General features: G+C 37.9%; 1 protein-coding gene across 1 annotated transcript; it reads right to left on the bottom strand.

Annotated features, from left to right (window-relative positions):
* Positions 1–1,726: 1,726 nt before the first annotated feature.
* LOC120562042 (chemokine-like receptor 1) lies at positions 1,727–6,122 on the bottom strand. The gene is made up of 2 exons (XM_039805472.1): positions 5,958–6,122; positions 1,727–4,115 (listed from the first exon to the last, which is right to left on the bottom strand). Exon 2 carries the CDS (start codon positions 4,099–4,101, stop codon positions 2,998–3,000), a length of 1,104 nt encoding a protein of 367 aa, XP_039661406.1. The 5' UTR covers positions 4,102–4,115; positions 5,958–6,122; the 3' UTR covers positions 1,727–2,997.
* Between the last annotated feature and the right edge of the window lie 6,342 nt (positions 6,123–12,464).

Genomic DNA, 12,464 nt, shown 5'->3' on the forward strand with positions numbered 1-12,464 from the left:
TGCTGTATGACTGCTGGTTGTTTCTATGTTAGTCTTATGTCACCTGCCTAGGGACTGCAGATGGAAAGTAGTTATTTTTTACTAATTCTGGCACATGGTGGTTTTATACAACAATGTTCATAAATATGCATGGTCCCTATCAAATAAACCCATAAAATGAAACAAATAAAAAATAAAATTTAGAAAATATACAGGAGGATCTAAATGTGTTTTCCCCAAACTGTCCAAAATATTTTATTAATAAAATAAACAAATTCATCATAGGTTATCCCATTAAGATTATCTGAACAACATCTATTCAGGAATATAAAAGCTACTGGTAATAATTCACTTTCAAAATATTGAAAGATTATTTTTGGGGGGATTTTTTCCCTTTATTAGTGACAGTGGATAGACAGGAAAGGTGGGAGAGAGATTGGGGATGACATGCAGCAAAGGGCCACAGTCTTTTTATCTCTCTCTAAAGTTGGCTGTTCCTGGTCTGAGATGCTCCTGATTCTGCAGCACTTACTGTACGTATTACTGGATGTTGTGTGGAGAACCCCTTTTGAACTGGTCTACACTTAAATATGTAAAACATTTCCCTCTGCTGGTCAATTAATATTATGAAGAAAGTCAATGAAATTAGAAAGACCATCAACAACAAAAAGCGTATCCTGTATGTATAGTATGCATCAATCATACTAGAGAAAGAGATTAAAGGCACAATCTTTTGTAAAATGATGGGATTTTTTATTATGTGATTATACGTCAAGGGGTAAGACAGTGAAGTCCAAATAATATTTGAATAATGGAAAAATAATAATAGCAAGAATAATTACAATAACAATCATCATCATCATCATCATTAAAATAAAGCTCTTATAGACAGGTCGCTACATCTTCAACCCACAGTATTACATATAGAACAAGTGGGCCATTCCATTTTTCTGTGGTTCTGTGTTGTCATATTTAGTGATAAGACTATTTGCCCTTTTTAATTTGTCCTTACAATAAATACATTGAAAGTTTATCAAACCAGCAGTTCAAATTCAGGTAAATTACTTTCTATGGTGTCGATACATGGAAAGCAACAACGTACTGTAGATGCAGGTGCTCAGTTCATTGTAAGAAATATGCATTTCAGGGTGATTTGTGCGGTAAAAATTAACATACAGGCTGAATGAGCAAAATGAAAATACAAGATCTACATTCCAAAATGGTGGTGCAGATATAAACAAGTGGGACTTGTATTGTTTGCATGTTTTCTTTACTGTCACGTAGAGCTGTAATCGGGCCTTAAAAGTACGGCCCGAAAACGCCCGAGCCCGACAGAGTTCGGCCCGAGCCCGACCCGTACATTTTGATTGACAGCTTTTTAAAAGCCCGAACCCGTTTACAGCCCGACTGTAAAGGCCGTCTATCAGCATCATTAGAGTGTCGGACACGCGCTTCGCACCGCGAGCGGGCACACGCACCAGTCGGCGGAAAAGGGAGAGAAAGAAAAAAGAGACTGCGCCGCACGCACAAAGCTCCTTTGCCTTTCGTAAAAAAAATTTAACATCATTTATTCATGAATAACGGAGGCTATAGGCAACTTGGAAGTTGGAACATAGAAATTAATTAAGTCCTCCAGAGACCAGCCTCCGTTTCACCTCCTCAGGATCCATTTTCACGCTAATCGAAACGCATCAGCTGACCGCTCATATCATGCAGCCCGAAGCGCAAGCCCGAGCCCGGCCCGAGCCCGTGAAAAATAATAGAAATTAAGCCCGAACGGGACCCGACCGTCGGGTTCGGGCAAAGAACTTCAGCTCTAATACCGGCAAGAACATGGCAATCACAATCTGTTGCTTAAGTGACAGATGGTAAAAAACAAAGCTCACTCGTGTTACACAAATTTAACCATGAACTCATGTAATACCTATTGAGAAACAACTGCTGGGTTCTTTTGTTCAGAAAATGGCATTTTACAATCCCCTGAGGCAGGGATGTGCACAGACATTCGGAGGGCCCTGTCTGATTTGTTGCATGATACTCTCGCTCACTCTCTGGTCTGGAGCCTTCTGTTAGGGCCTCATCTTAAATGGAATTATTGAATCAGAATGAACTTACACAGTATAGCCTACTTTTCACTACTAAAAACACACAAGACAACTGAACACTCTAGTGCGGCCAGTTGACTTTTCATAGACTTTGGCTTCACTCATGGATTCTGATTGAGATAACCTTTGTTATTATTTGGCACAATAAATATTTTTGTTTATATATATTGTTATTATTCTGATTCTGATTAAAACACATTATTAAGCCTTTGTGAACCAGTTATCTGGCCTTACCATCCCATATTTCAGCTAGTAAAAGTATTTTACTACTATTTTTCCTGTAACTTCTAAATCGTCTGTGGCGGTGCTACGTGTGTGAGAATAAACAAAGTCACATGACTGGGGGCAGAGGGCATCGCTAAGGGCAATATAAATTAACCAAGATTGGATGAAATGGTGATATAATTTGATTTAACTTTACTAATGATTGTTGTATTAATGCAGCCAAAACAGCAAACAAGAAAAAAAGAAAGAAAAGTTTATTTAGGCTATTTCCCCAGAGGGGCAGCTGAGCTAATCAGGGCAAATGGGTTAATGTTGCCCGGGCAACGTCCCTGGGGCATTGCTGTGATTCTCAGCTAATAACAGAACTGTGTGACTAAAAACATCCCACACCTTATTCAACAAAGATTTAGATCACAGAAGGCATAACAACTTATTGTACAATATTACCATCAGGTTGTGAATGCTGTAGGCGTAGTTAAAAGGTGGTAGGCCTACACTTTGATACCAGATCAGTTCGATCACATTAATCAAACTACATCAGTGGAAAGCTTCAATCTCAGATAATGTTTACAGCTCGCCATGTATAAAGACAACAAAAGAAAAAAATAATTAATTTGACATACATTTTGAGTCAAAATGATTTGTTATTTACAGTTTCAGTATTTGTTTCTTCTTGTCATGGACAGCCTTATACTTCAGTACTAACTGACTTCTCAGTACCCCGACTTGTGTCCACTGACTTTTTTTCAGTGTGAGAGCCGATAACCTCTTCCTGGAATGCAGTCTCCAATACTTTCAGAATGGATTTGCGGACTTGAAAACTTGACTTGAAATATTGGCCCATGAACACATACAGCAGTGGGTTCAGGCAACTGTTGATAAAGACCAGGCTGGTTGCTATAGGGACTCCGACAGTGGTGACATAGTTTAATGTTTCACTTTGATAATAAGGTATTAAACTCACCAACTCAATTAAAGCCATGATGTGATAAGGAGACCAGCAGAGGAAGAAAGTGGTGATAACTGCAGCGATGATCTTAAAGGGGCGACTTGATTGGCTGGCCAGGGTACGGTTTCTTCTGAGACGATGGATTATCACAGCATAACAGGAGACAATGACAGTGAAGGGAACAACAAATCCCAGGAGGAAGCGGGTGATGGTCATGGCCTGATAACGAAACTGTCGCAGCTGATTCACAGATGGTGTTTCATAGTCATCAGAAAAAGCAAAGTTGTTGAAGCAGTAGATGATGTCGTCATTGTCATATGATGGCCCAGTGTCCTTGCAGATGAAGTATGGAGCGCTGAGAATCAGAGCCAGAACCCAAACACCCAGACTCACAAAGGACGCCTTGCGTACACTTCGATGGTTCCGGGTCCAGACGGGCCACACCACAGACACACATCTGTCCACACTGATCACCACCAGACTGTAGACACTGGCAAACATGTTCAGAAAGGTCATAGTGCTGTGAAGTTTGCACATGAACTTGCCTAAAGGCCAGTGGAAGTCCATAGCCATGTATGTCACACTCAGGGTCAAAAATGCTGTGAGGAGGAAGTCGGCCAAAGCGAGGTTGAGGAACCAAACTGTGTTAACAGTTTTCTTCATCTTGAACCCGGTCACCCAGATAACCACTCCATTACCGAGCACACCAAGAACAAAGGCCAGGCAGTAAACAATGAGAGACATGATGTGGAGAGACTGTCTCAGCTCAGCATACTGGTCGATAAACCAGTATACGTCTGTTGTATTGATGTGATAGGAAGGTGCAGTAGTAATTTTCTCCATTATTGTCTTGAGACCTGCAAAGACAACATGAAAATGAAATATTCATATCTTCTTGTGAGCCAAGAGGAATTTTAAAAATGTTTCTGAACTTTTCATGCCAGTCTCTTGTGCCAATAATAATAATAAAAAATTATATATATATATATATATATATATATATATATATATATATATATATACAGTACAGGCCAAAAGTTTGGACACACCTTCTCATTCAATGCGTTTCTTTATTTTCATGACTATTTACATTGTAGATTCTCACTGAAGGCATCAAAACTATGAATGAACACATATGGAATGATGTACTTAACAAAAAAGTGTGAAATAACTGAAAACATGTCTTATATTTTAGATTCCTCAAAGTAGCCACCCTTTACTTTTTTGATAGCTCTGCAAACCCTTGGTGTTCTCTCAATGAGCTTCATGAGGTAGTCACCTGAAATGGTTTTCACTTCACAGGTGTAGCTTGTCAGGGTTAATTAGTGGAATTTTTTCTCTTATTAATGGGGTTGGGACCATCAGTTGTGTTGTGCAGAAGTCAGGTTGATACACAGCCGACAGCCCTATTGGACAACTGTTAGAATTCATATTATGGCAAGAACCAATCAGCTAAGTAACGAGAAATGAGTGGCCATCATTACTTTAACAAATGAAGGTCAATCAGTCCGAAAAACCCAAGTGCAGTCGCAAAACCATCAAGCGCTACAACGAAACTGGCTCACATGAGGACCGCCCCAGGAAAGGAAGACCAAGAGTCACCTCTGCTGCTGAGGATAAGTTCATCCGAGTCACCAGCCTCAGAAATCGCAAGTTAACAACAGCTCAGATTAGAGACCAGATGAATGCCACACAGAGTTCTAGCAGCAGACACATCTCTAGAACAGCTTTGCTGGTGACACTGTTGGGGATTTATTCAAAATTGAAGGCATACTGAACCAGCATGGCTACCACAGCATCCTGCAGCGACATGCCATCCCATCCGGTTTGCGTTTAGTTGGACCATCATTTATTTTTCAACAGGACAATGACCCCAAACACACCTCCAGCGTGTGGGCTGTGTGGGCTAGAAGGAGAGTGATGGGGTGCTGCCCAGATGACCTGCGCCTCCACAGTCACCGAACTGAACCGAATTGAGATGGTTTGGGGTGAGCTGGACCGCGAGGTGAACGAAAGTGCTAAACAACACTGGGAATACTTTTGGAAAACCATTTCAGGTGACTACCTCTTGAAGCTCATCGAGAATGTCAAGAGGTGCAAATTATGCAAGCGCAATCAGAGCAAAGGGTGGCTACTTTGAAGAAACTAGAATATAAGACATGTTTTCAGTTATTTCACACTTTTTTGTTAAGTACATAATTCCATATGTGTTCATTCATAGTTTTGATGCCTTCAGTGAGAATCTACAATGTAAAAAGTCATGAAAATAAAGGAAATGCATTGAATGAGAAGGTGTGTACTGTATGTGTATATATATATATTAGCAAATGTAGAACAGGAACCAAATTTGATGAGCGAAAGTTTTGGAAAAGATGAGTCATCAGCATCTACTCACATTAAACCACTTCTCCTACTCAAATGAGATGTATAAACAAATATCAATATTGACTTAATTATCAGTTTTAACTTAACATACAAGGCCTGGGCTATAAGAATCTTTGTCCATCAAAAAAAGGAAAACCAGACAGCTCTCTGAAATACAGCGCTTTTGCTTTATCTAAGCCTTTTTTATGTAAGTCCAATTTAAGATATTTGTCAAGGTATGCTACCTGTATAGCCTTCATCAGGTGCTTTTATTGCCTTGTTTACCTTGATTAAATTCGACAGATGACATATTCTTATAGCAAGAATAAAAGTACCTTTCTTGAAGTTTGTCAGTCGGATGAGGATGAGTCTGCAGCAGCAGTAATCGTGGTGGAAATCTGAAAGACTAATGAAAGCTGCCAGCTTTAAAAGCTCTGTGTTACTGTTTGAACCAATTTTTGAACAAAGAGAAATAGATCTGAAGTAAAAATATATCCTTGTCTGATATATTATTGTAATCAATATTAGTATAAGAGGAATTGCACAGGTCTAAAGTTATCTCGACTATGTTCCTTCCTGTCAGCTTCCTCCTTAATCAGACTTCCTCTAAATTAAGAAACACATACAACATGCAACTAGTATCTTGAGTTTAGAAAGTACTTGTTAGTTTGAGTACTAAAGGACAAAACTTTCCCCCAACCACTACTAACAGTACTTTATTATCAGTCCACATTTATGTATTTATTGGATTACAAATCCAATAAATACACAACAGTATATGGCCTTGTCTAAAATGTTCCCATGATTCAGGCACAGTTCACCTCTTTTTTAACAGTGACAGAGAATTTAGCAAAATACTTTTCACACAGAAAATTACATTGTGAAAATATACAGGAGGATCTAAATGTTTTTCCCCCAAACTGTCCAAACTATTTCATTAATAAAATAAACAAATTCATCATAATCTTTCCCATTAAGATTATCAGAACAACATATATTCAGGAATATAAAAGCTACTGGTAATAATTCACTTTGGCACAAAAAGCCTTAAAATATTCAAAGAAAAAATAATCATTGACTAAGGAGGTACTCATGCAATTGACTATAATATACTCATGAAGGAAAAACAAAGACTGAAACACGCTAAGTGATCATTTATTTTTTCCCTTTATTTGTGACAGTGGATAGACAGGAAAGGTGGGAGAGAGATTGGGGATGACACGCAGTAAAGGGCCGCACATCGGACTCAAATCCAGACTGCTGCAACGGACTGAGCCTACATGGGGAGCACGCTCTTACTGGGTGAGCTAGAGGTCACCCTGTGCTAAATGATTTTTAACCTTTAATAGCACAGACAATGCAACAAATCAGTTTACACTATTAATGGCTGAACATTAATCAGTGTGCTGCAGTCTTTTTATTTCTCTCTAAAGTTGGCTGTCCCTGGTCTGAGATGCTCCTCATTTTGCAGCACATTATTACTGGATGTTGCGTGGAGAACCCCTTTGAACTGGTCTATACTTACATATGTAAAACATTTCCCTCTGCTGGTCAATTATTATTATGAAGACAGTCAATGAAATTAGAAAGACCATCAACAACAAAAAGAGTATCCTGTATGTATAGTATGCATCAATCATACTAGAGAAAGAGATTACAGGCACAATCTTTTGTAAAATGATGGATTTTTTTATTATGTGATTATATGTCAAGGGGTAAGACAGTGAAGTCCAAATAATATTTGAATAATGGAAAAATAATAATAGCAAGAATAATTACAATAACAATAACAATCATCATCATCATCATTAAAATAAAGCTCTTATAGACAGGTCGCTACATCTTCAACCCACAGTCTTACATATAGAACAAGTGGGCCATTCCATTTTTCTGTGGTTCTGTGTTGTCATATAATGTAGGCGTAGTTAAAAGGTGGTAATGTTTACAGCTTGTTTGAGGGTAAAGATAAGCAAAAAAAGTCATTTTAAATATACATGTTGTGTCAAACTTTTTTGCTATGTATATTTCAATACTTATTTCTACTTGTCATGGACAGCTTCAAACTTCAGTATTAAGAGCTGACCTCCCAGTGCTCCGACTGGTGTCCACTGACTTTGTGTCAGTGTGAGACCCAGTAACCTCTTTCTGGAACGCAGTCTCCAATAATTTCAATTACAATTTGCACCTGCTGCATAATGTATTTTTCTCTATGTCGGTTGAGCTCATGTTAAGCCCTGCAAGCAAAAGATACCTGTAAGACTATATGTTTTTTCCTGACATTAGATTTTATGAGATAATTTCACAACTCTAGGTCACTGGTATGTTCCTTCCTGTCGGCATCTCTTCCTGTTAGCATCCTGTGAAGTGCAACTGCTATCTTTAGTGTGTTGGGGATAAGTTATTAGTAAAATAATAACCATTATAGCTATAATATTAAAGGATATGTAAGGCTCTAAGGTTTTCTCCAAGAATAAAGAGAGTTAATGTATTTAAAAAAAAATAGCATATTAAATGTAAAACAATCAAGGGGGGGAACTGGAGCACACTAATTGATTTTCTGCAAAAAGCACTGTTTGTATATTGCTGTGGATTTCCTAGGCTGATTTTTCAAATTAAGGAATGTTCAGGGAGACAGGATGGTGTAATTATACAGATCTTTATTCAATCAAAAGACCCTGAGTATTTACTGCAGTAAAAGACTGGCAATCTTGCTCTTTAATGCAAAACAGCGCTATTAATGATGAGTCAGCCACACATTTGACTTGAAATTTAAGATGTAAAACAGTTCCCTCTGCTGGTAAATGAATAGGATGAAAAAAGGCTATAATGATAAAAAGAAAGACTGCAAAGAGAAAAATGTACATTATGTGATAGACAACTTGGTAGTTAGGATAAATTATCATCTCTTGTTGTTATCAGATGAGTTGTGTGTGTGATACAAACATACCTTCTCTGTATCTACAGGTTCAGTGTTTGATACTAGAAACAATATGTGAAATTATTTAGTGATTATACAGTATGTGTTATGGGTGGAAAACAGACAGGTCCAAATAATATTTCAATAATGGAAAATAATGATGGCATCATCTTCATCATTTACAGATTATTTAAAGAGTTAGCCAACATGCTCATGTTACATAAAATTATATTCATAAACCACATTCATACAAAGAATAAGTGGTCTATGTTGTCCAAGGGTTAAGGAATAATGAAAAACAAAGTTATGTAAACCCTACAACTGCTACCTTCGGAATATAATTAACTCATATGTAGGTATTTATAATACAAAATCATCGAAACATCGTTATTTTTTACAGTTACATTTATGTGAAAATGATTCACTATATGTACTGTTACAGTATTTGTTTATTCATATCGGGGATAACCTTATACCTCAGCAACACTAACTGACATCTCAGTGCTTCGACTGGTGACCATAGACCTTTTGTAGGTGTGAGAGCGAGAAACCTCTTCCTGGAAGGCAGTCTCCAAAACATTCAGGATGGATTTGCGGACTTTATCCTTGAAATATTGGCCCATGAACACATACAGCAGTGGGTTCAGGCAACTGTTGATAAAGGCCAGGCTGGTTGCTATAGGGACTCCGATAGGGATGACATAGTTTAATGTTTCACTTGCAAAATTAGCCAGGTGGTTTACCAACTCAATTAAAGCCATGATGTGATAAGGAGCCCAGCACAGAAAGAAAGTGGTGATAACTGCAGCGATGATCTTAAAAGGGCGACTTGATTGGCTGGCCAGGGTACGGTTTCTTCTGATACGATGGATTATCACAGCATAACAGGAGACAATGACAGTGAAGGGAACAACAAATCCCAGGAGGAAGCGGGTGATAACCTTCCTGTCAGCTTCCTCCTTAATCAGACTTCCTCTAAATCAAGAAACACATACAACATGCAACTAATATCTTGAGTTTAGAAAGTACTTGTTAGTTTGAGTACTAAAGTACAAAACTTCCCCCCAACCACTACTGACAGTACTTTATTATCAGTCCAAATTTACAAAATACTTTTCACACAGAAATTTACATTGTGAAAATATACAGGAGGATCTAAATGTTTTTTCCACAAACTGTCCAAACTATTTTATTAATAAAATAAACAAATTCATCATTGGTTATCCCATTAAGATTATCAGAACAACATCTATTCACGAATATAAAAGCTACTGGTAATAATTCACTTTGGCACAAAAAGCCTTAAAATATTCAAAGAAAAAATAATCATTGACTAAGGAGGTACTCACGCAATTGACTATAATATACTCATGAAGGAAAAACAAAGACTGAAACACGCTAAGTGATCATTTATTTTTTCCCTTTATTTGTGACAGTGGATAGACAGGAAAGGTGGGAGAGAGATTGGGGATGACACGCAGCAAAGGGCCGCACATCGGACTCAAACCCAGACTGCTGCAACGGACTGAGCCTACATGGGGAGCACGCTCTTACTGGGTGAGCTAGAGGTCACCCTGTGCTAAATGATTTTTAACCTTTAATAGCACAGACAATGCAACAAATCAGTTTGCACTATTAATGGTTGAACATTAATCAGTGTGCTGCAGTCTTTTTATCTCTCTCTAAAGTTGGCTGTCCCTGGTCTGACATGCTCCTGATTCTGCAGCACATTATTACTGGATGTTGCGTGGAGAACCCCTTTGAACTGGTCTACACTTAAATATGTAAAACATTTCCCTCTGCTGGTCAATTATTATTATGAAGACAGTCAATGAAATTAGAAAGACCATCAACAACAAAAAGCGTATCCTGTATGTAAAGTATGCATCAATCATACTAGAGAAAGAGATTACAGGCACAATCTTTTGTAAAATGATGGGATGTTTTTATTATGTGATTATATGTCAAGGGTTAAGACAGTGAAGTTCAAAAAATATTTGAATAATGGAAAAATAATAATAGCAAGTATAATTACAATAACAATCATCATCATCATCATCATTAAAATAAAGCTCTTATAGGCAGGTCGCTATATCTTCAACCCACAGTATTACATATAGAACAAGTGGGCCATTCCATTTTTCTGTGGTTCTGTGTTGTCATATTTAGTGATAAGACTATTTGCCCTTTTTAATTTGTCCTTACAAATACATTGAAAGTTTATCAAACCAGCAGTTCAAATTCAGGTAAATTACTTTCTATGGTGCTGATACATGGAAAGCAACAATGTACTGTAGATGCAGGTGCTCAGTTCATTGTAAGAAATATGCATTTCAGGGTGATTTGTGTGGTAAAAATTAACATACAGGCTGAATGAGCAAAATGAAAATACAAGATCTACATTCCAAAATGGTGGTGCAGATATAAACAAGTGGGACTTGTATTGTTTGCATGTTTTCTTTACTGTCACATACAGGCAAGAACATGGCAATCACAATCTGTTGCTTAAGTGATAGATGGTAAAAAACAAAGCTCACTCGTGTTACACAAATTTAACCATAAACTCATGTAATACCTATTTTGAAACAACTGCTGGGTTCTTTTGTTCAGGAAATGGCATTTTACAATCCCCTGAGGCAGGGACGTGCACAGACGTTCGGAGGGCCCTGTCTGATTTGTTGCATGATACTCTCGCTCACTCTCTGGTCTGGAGCCTTCTGTTAGGGCCTCATTTTAAATGGAATTATTGAATTAGAATGAACTTATACAGTATAGCTTACTTTTCACTACTAAAAACACACAAGACAACTGAACACTCTAGTGCGGCCAGTTGACTTTTCATAGACTTTGGCTTCACTCATGGATATTGTATAAACAAACAATTACACTTGTACACTGTTGAGGAGTACAAGTACCTGGGGGTGTACTTAAACAATAAACTGGACTGGACTAGACACGCCGAGGCTGTCTACAAAAAGGGCCAAAGTCGACTCTTTTTCCTGAGGAGGCTGAGGTCCTTTAACACCTGCCGGACAATGCTGAAGATGTTCTATCAGTCTGTTGTGGCCAGTGCTATTTTCTTCGCTGTCACATGCTGGGGCAGTGGGATGAAAGTAGCAGACACCAACAGACTGAACAAACTGATTAGGAGGGCTGGTGATGTCGTGGGGGAGGAGCTGGACACACTGATGACCGTGGCTGAGAGGAGGATGCTGTCCAGGCTTCAGTCCATCTTGGATAATGTCTCCCACCCTCTCTACGACACACTGGCCCAGCAGAGGAGCACCTTCAGCAGAAGACTCCTCTCACCCAGATGCACCACAGAGCGCCACAGGAAATCGTTCCTGCCTGTGGTCATTAAACTTTATAACACCTCCCTCAGAGAGTCACACACCCCCTCTCTGTAAGCATCTCATCTCAAACATAGACAATAGACAATCACTTCTCCTTTTTTTTTTCGCACTATAATCATCTCAACAGACAATTCATTTTCTCTTTTTTATTGCACTATTTGCACATTATTGCTGTACATTTCATATTTTATATATTATTACTGTATATTTGTTATTATTATATATGTTTAAAGTATTGATAATATATGTTGTTTTTATTTGTTGCTTGTATATCTGGAGTTGTAACGAAAATAATTTCCCCCTGGGATTATTAAAGTATTTCTGATTCTGATTCTGATTCTGATTAAAACACATTATTAAGCCTTTGTGAACCAGTTATCTGGCCTTACCATCCCATATTTCAGCTAGTAAAAGTATTTTCTACTATTTTTCCTATAACTTCTAAACCGTCTGTGGCAGTGCTCCGTGTGTGAGGATAAACAAAGTCACATGACTAGAAAAAAAGAAAAAAAATGAAAAAATGAAAAAATGAAAGAAATGAAAGAAATGAAAAAAATGAAAGTAATGAAAAA

Source organism: Perca fluviatilis, chromosome 7 (genome assembly GCF_010015445.1).
Source record: "Perca fluviatilis chromosome 7, GENO_Pfluv_1.0, whole genome shotgun sequence".
In the NCBI taxonomy this organism is placed as follows: domain Eukaryota; kingdom Metazoa; phylum Chordata; class Actinopteri; order Perciformes; family Percidae; genus Perca; species Perca fluviatilis.

Excerpts from the sequence above, each read along its gene's own strand:
- LOC120562042 (XM_039805472.1), bottom strand. The coding sequence starts at position 4,101 with ATGGAGAAAATTACTACTGCACCTTCCTATCACATCAATACAACAGAC.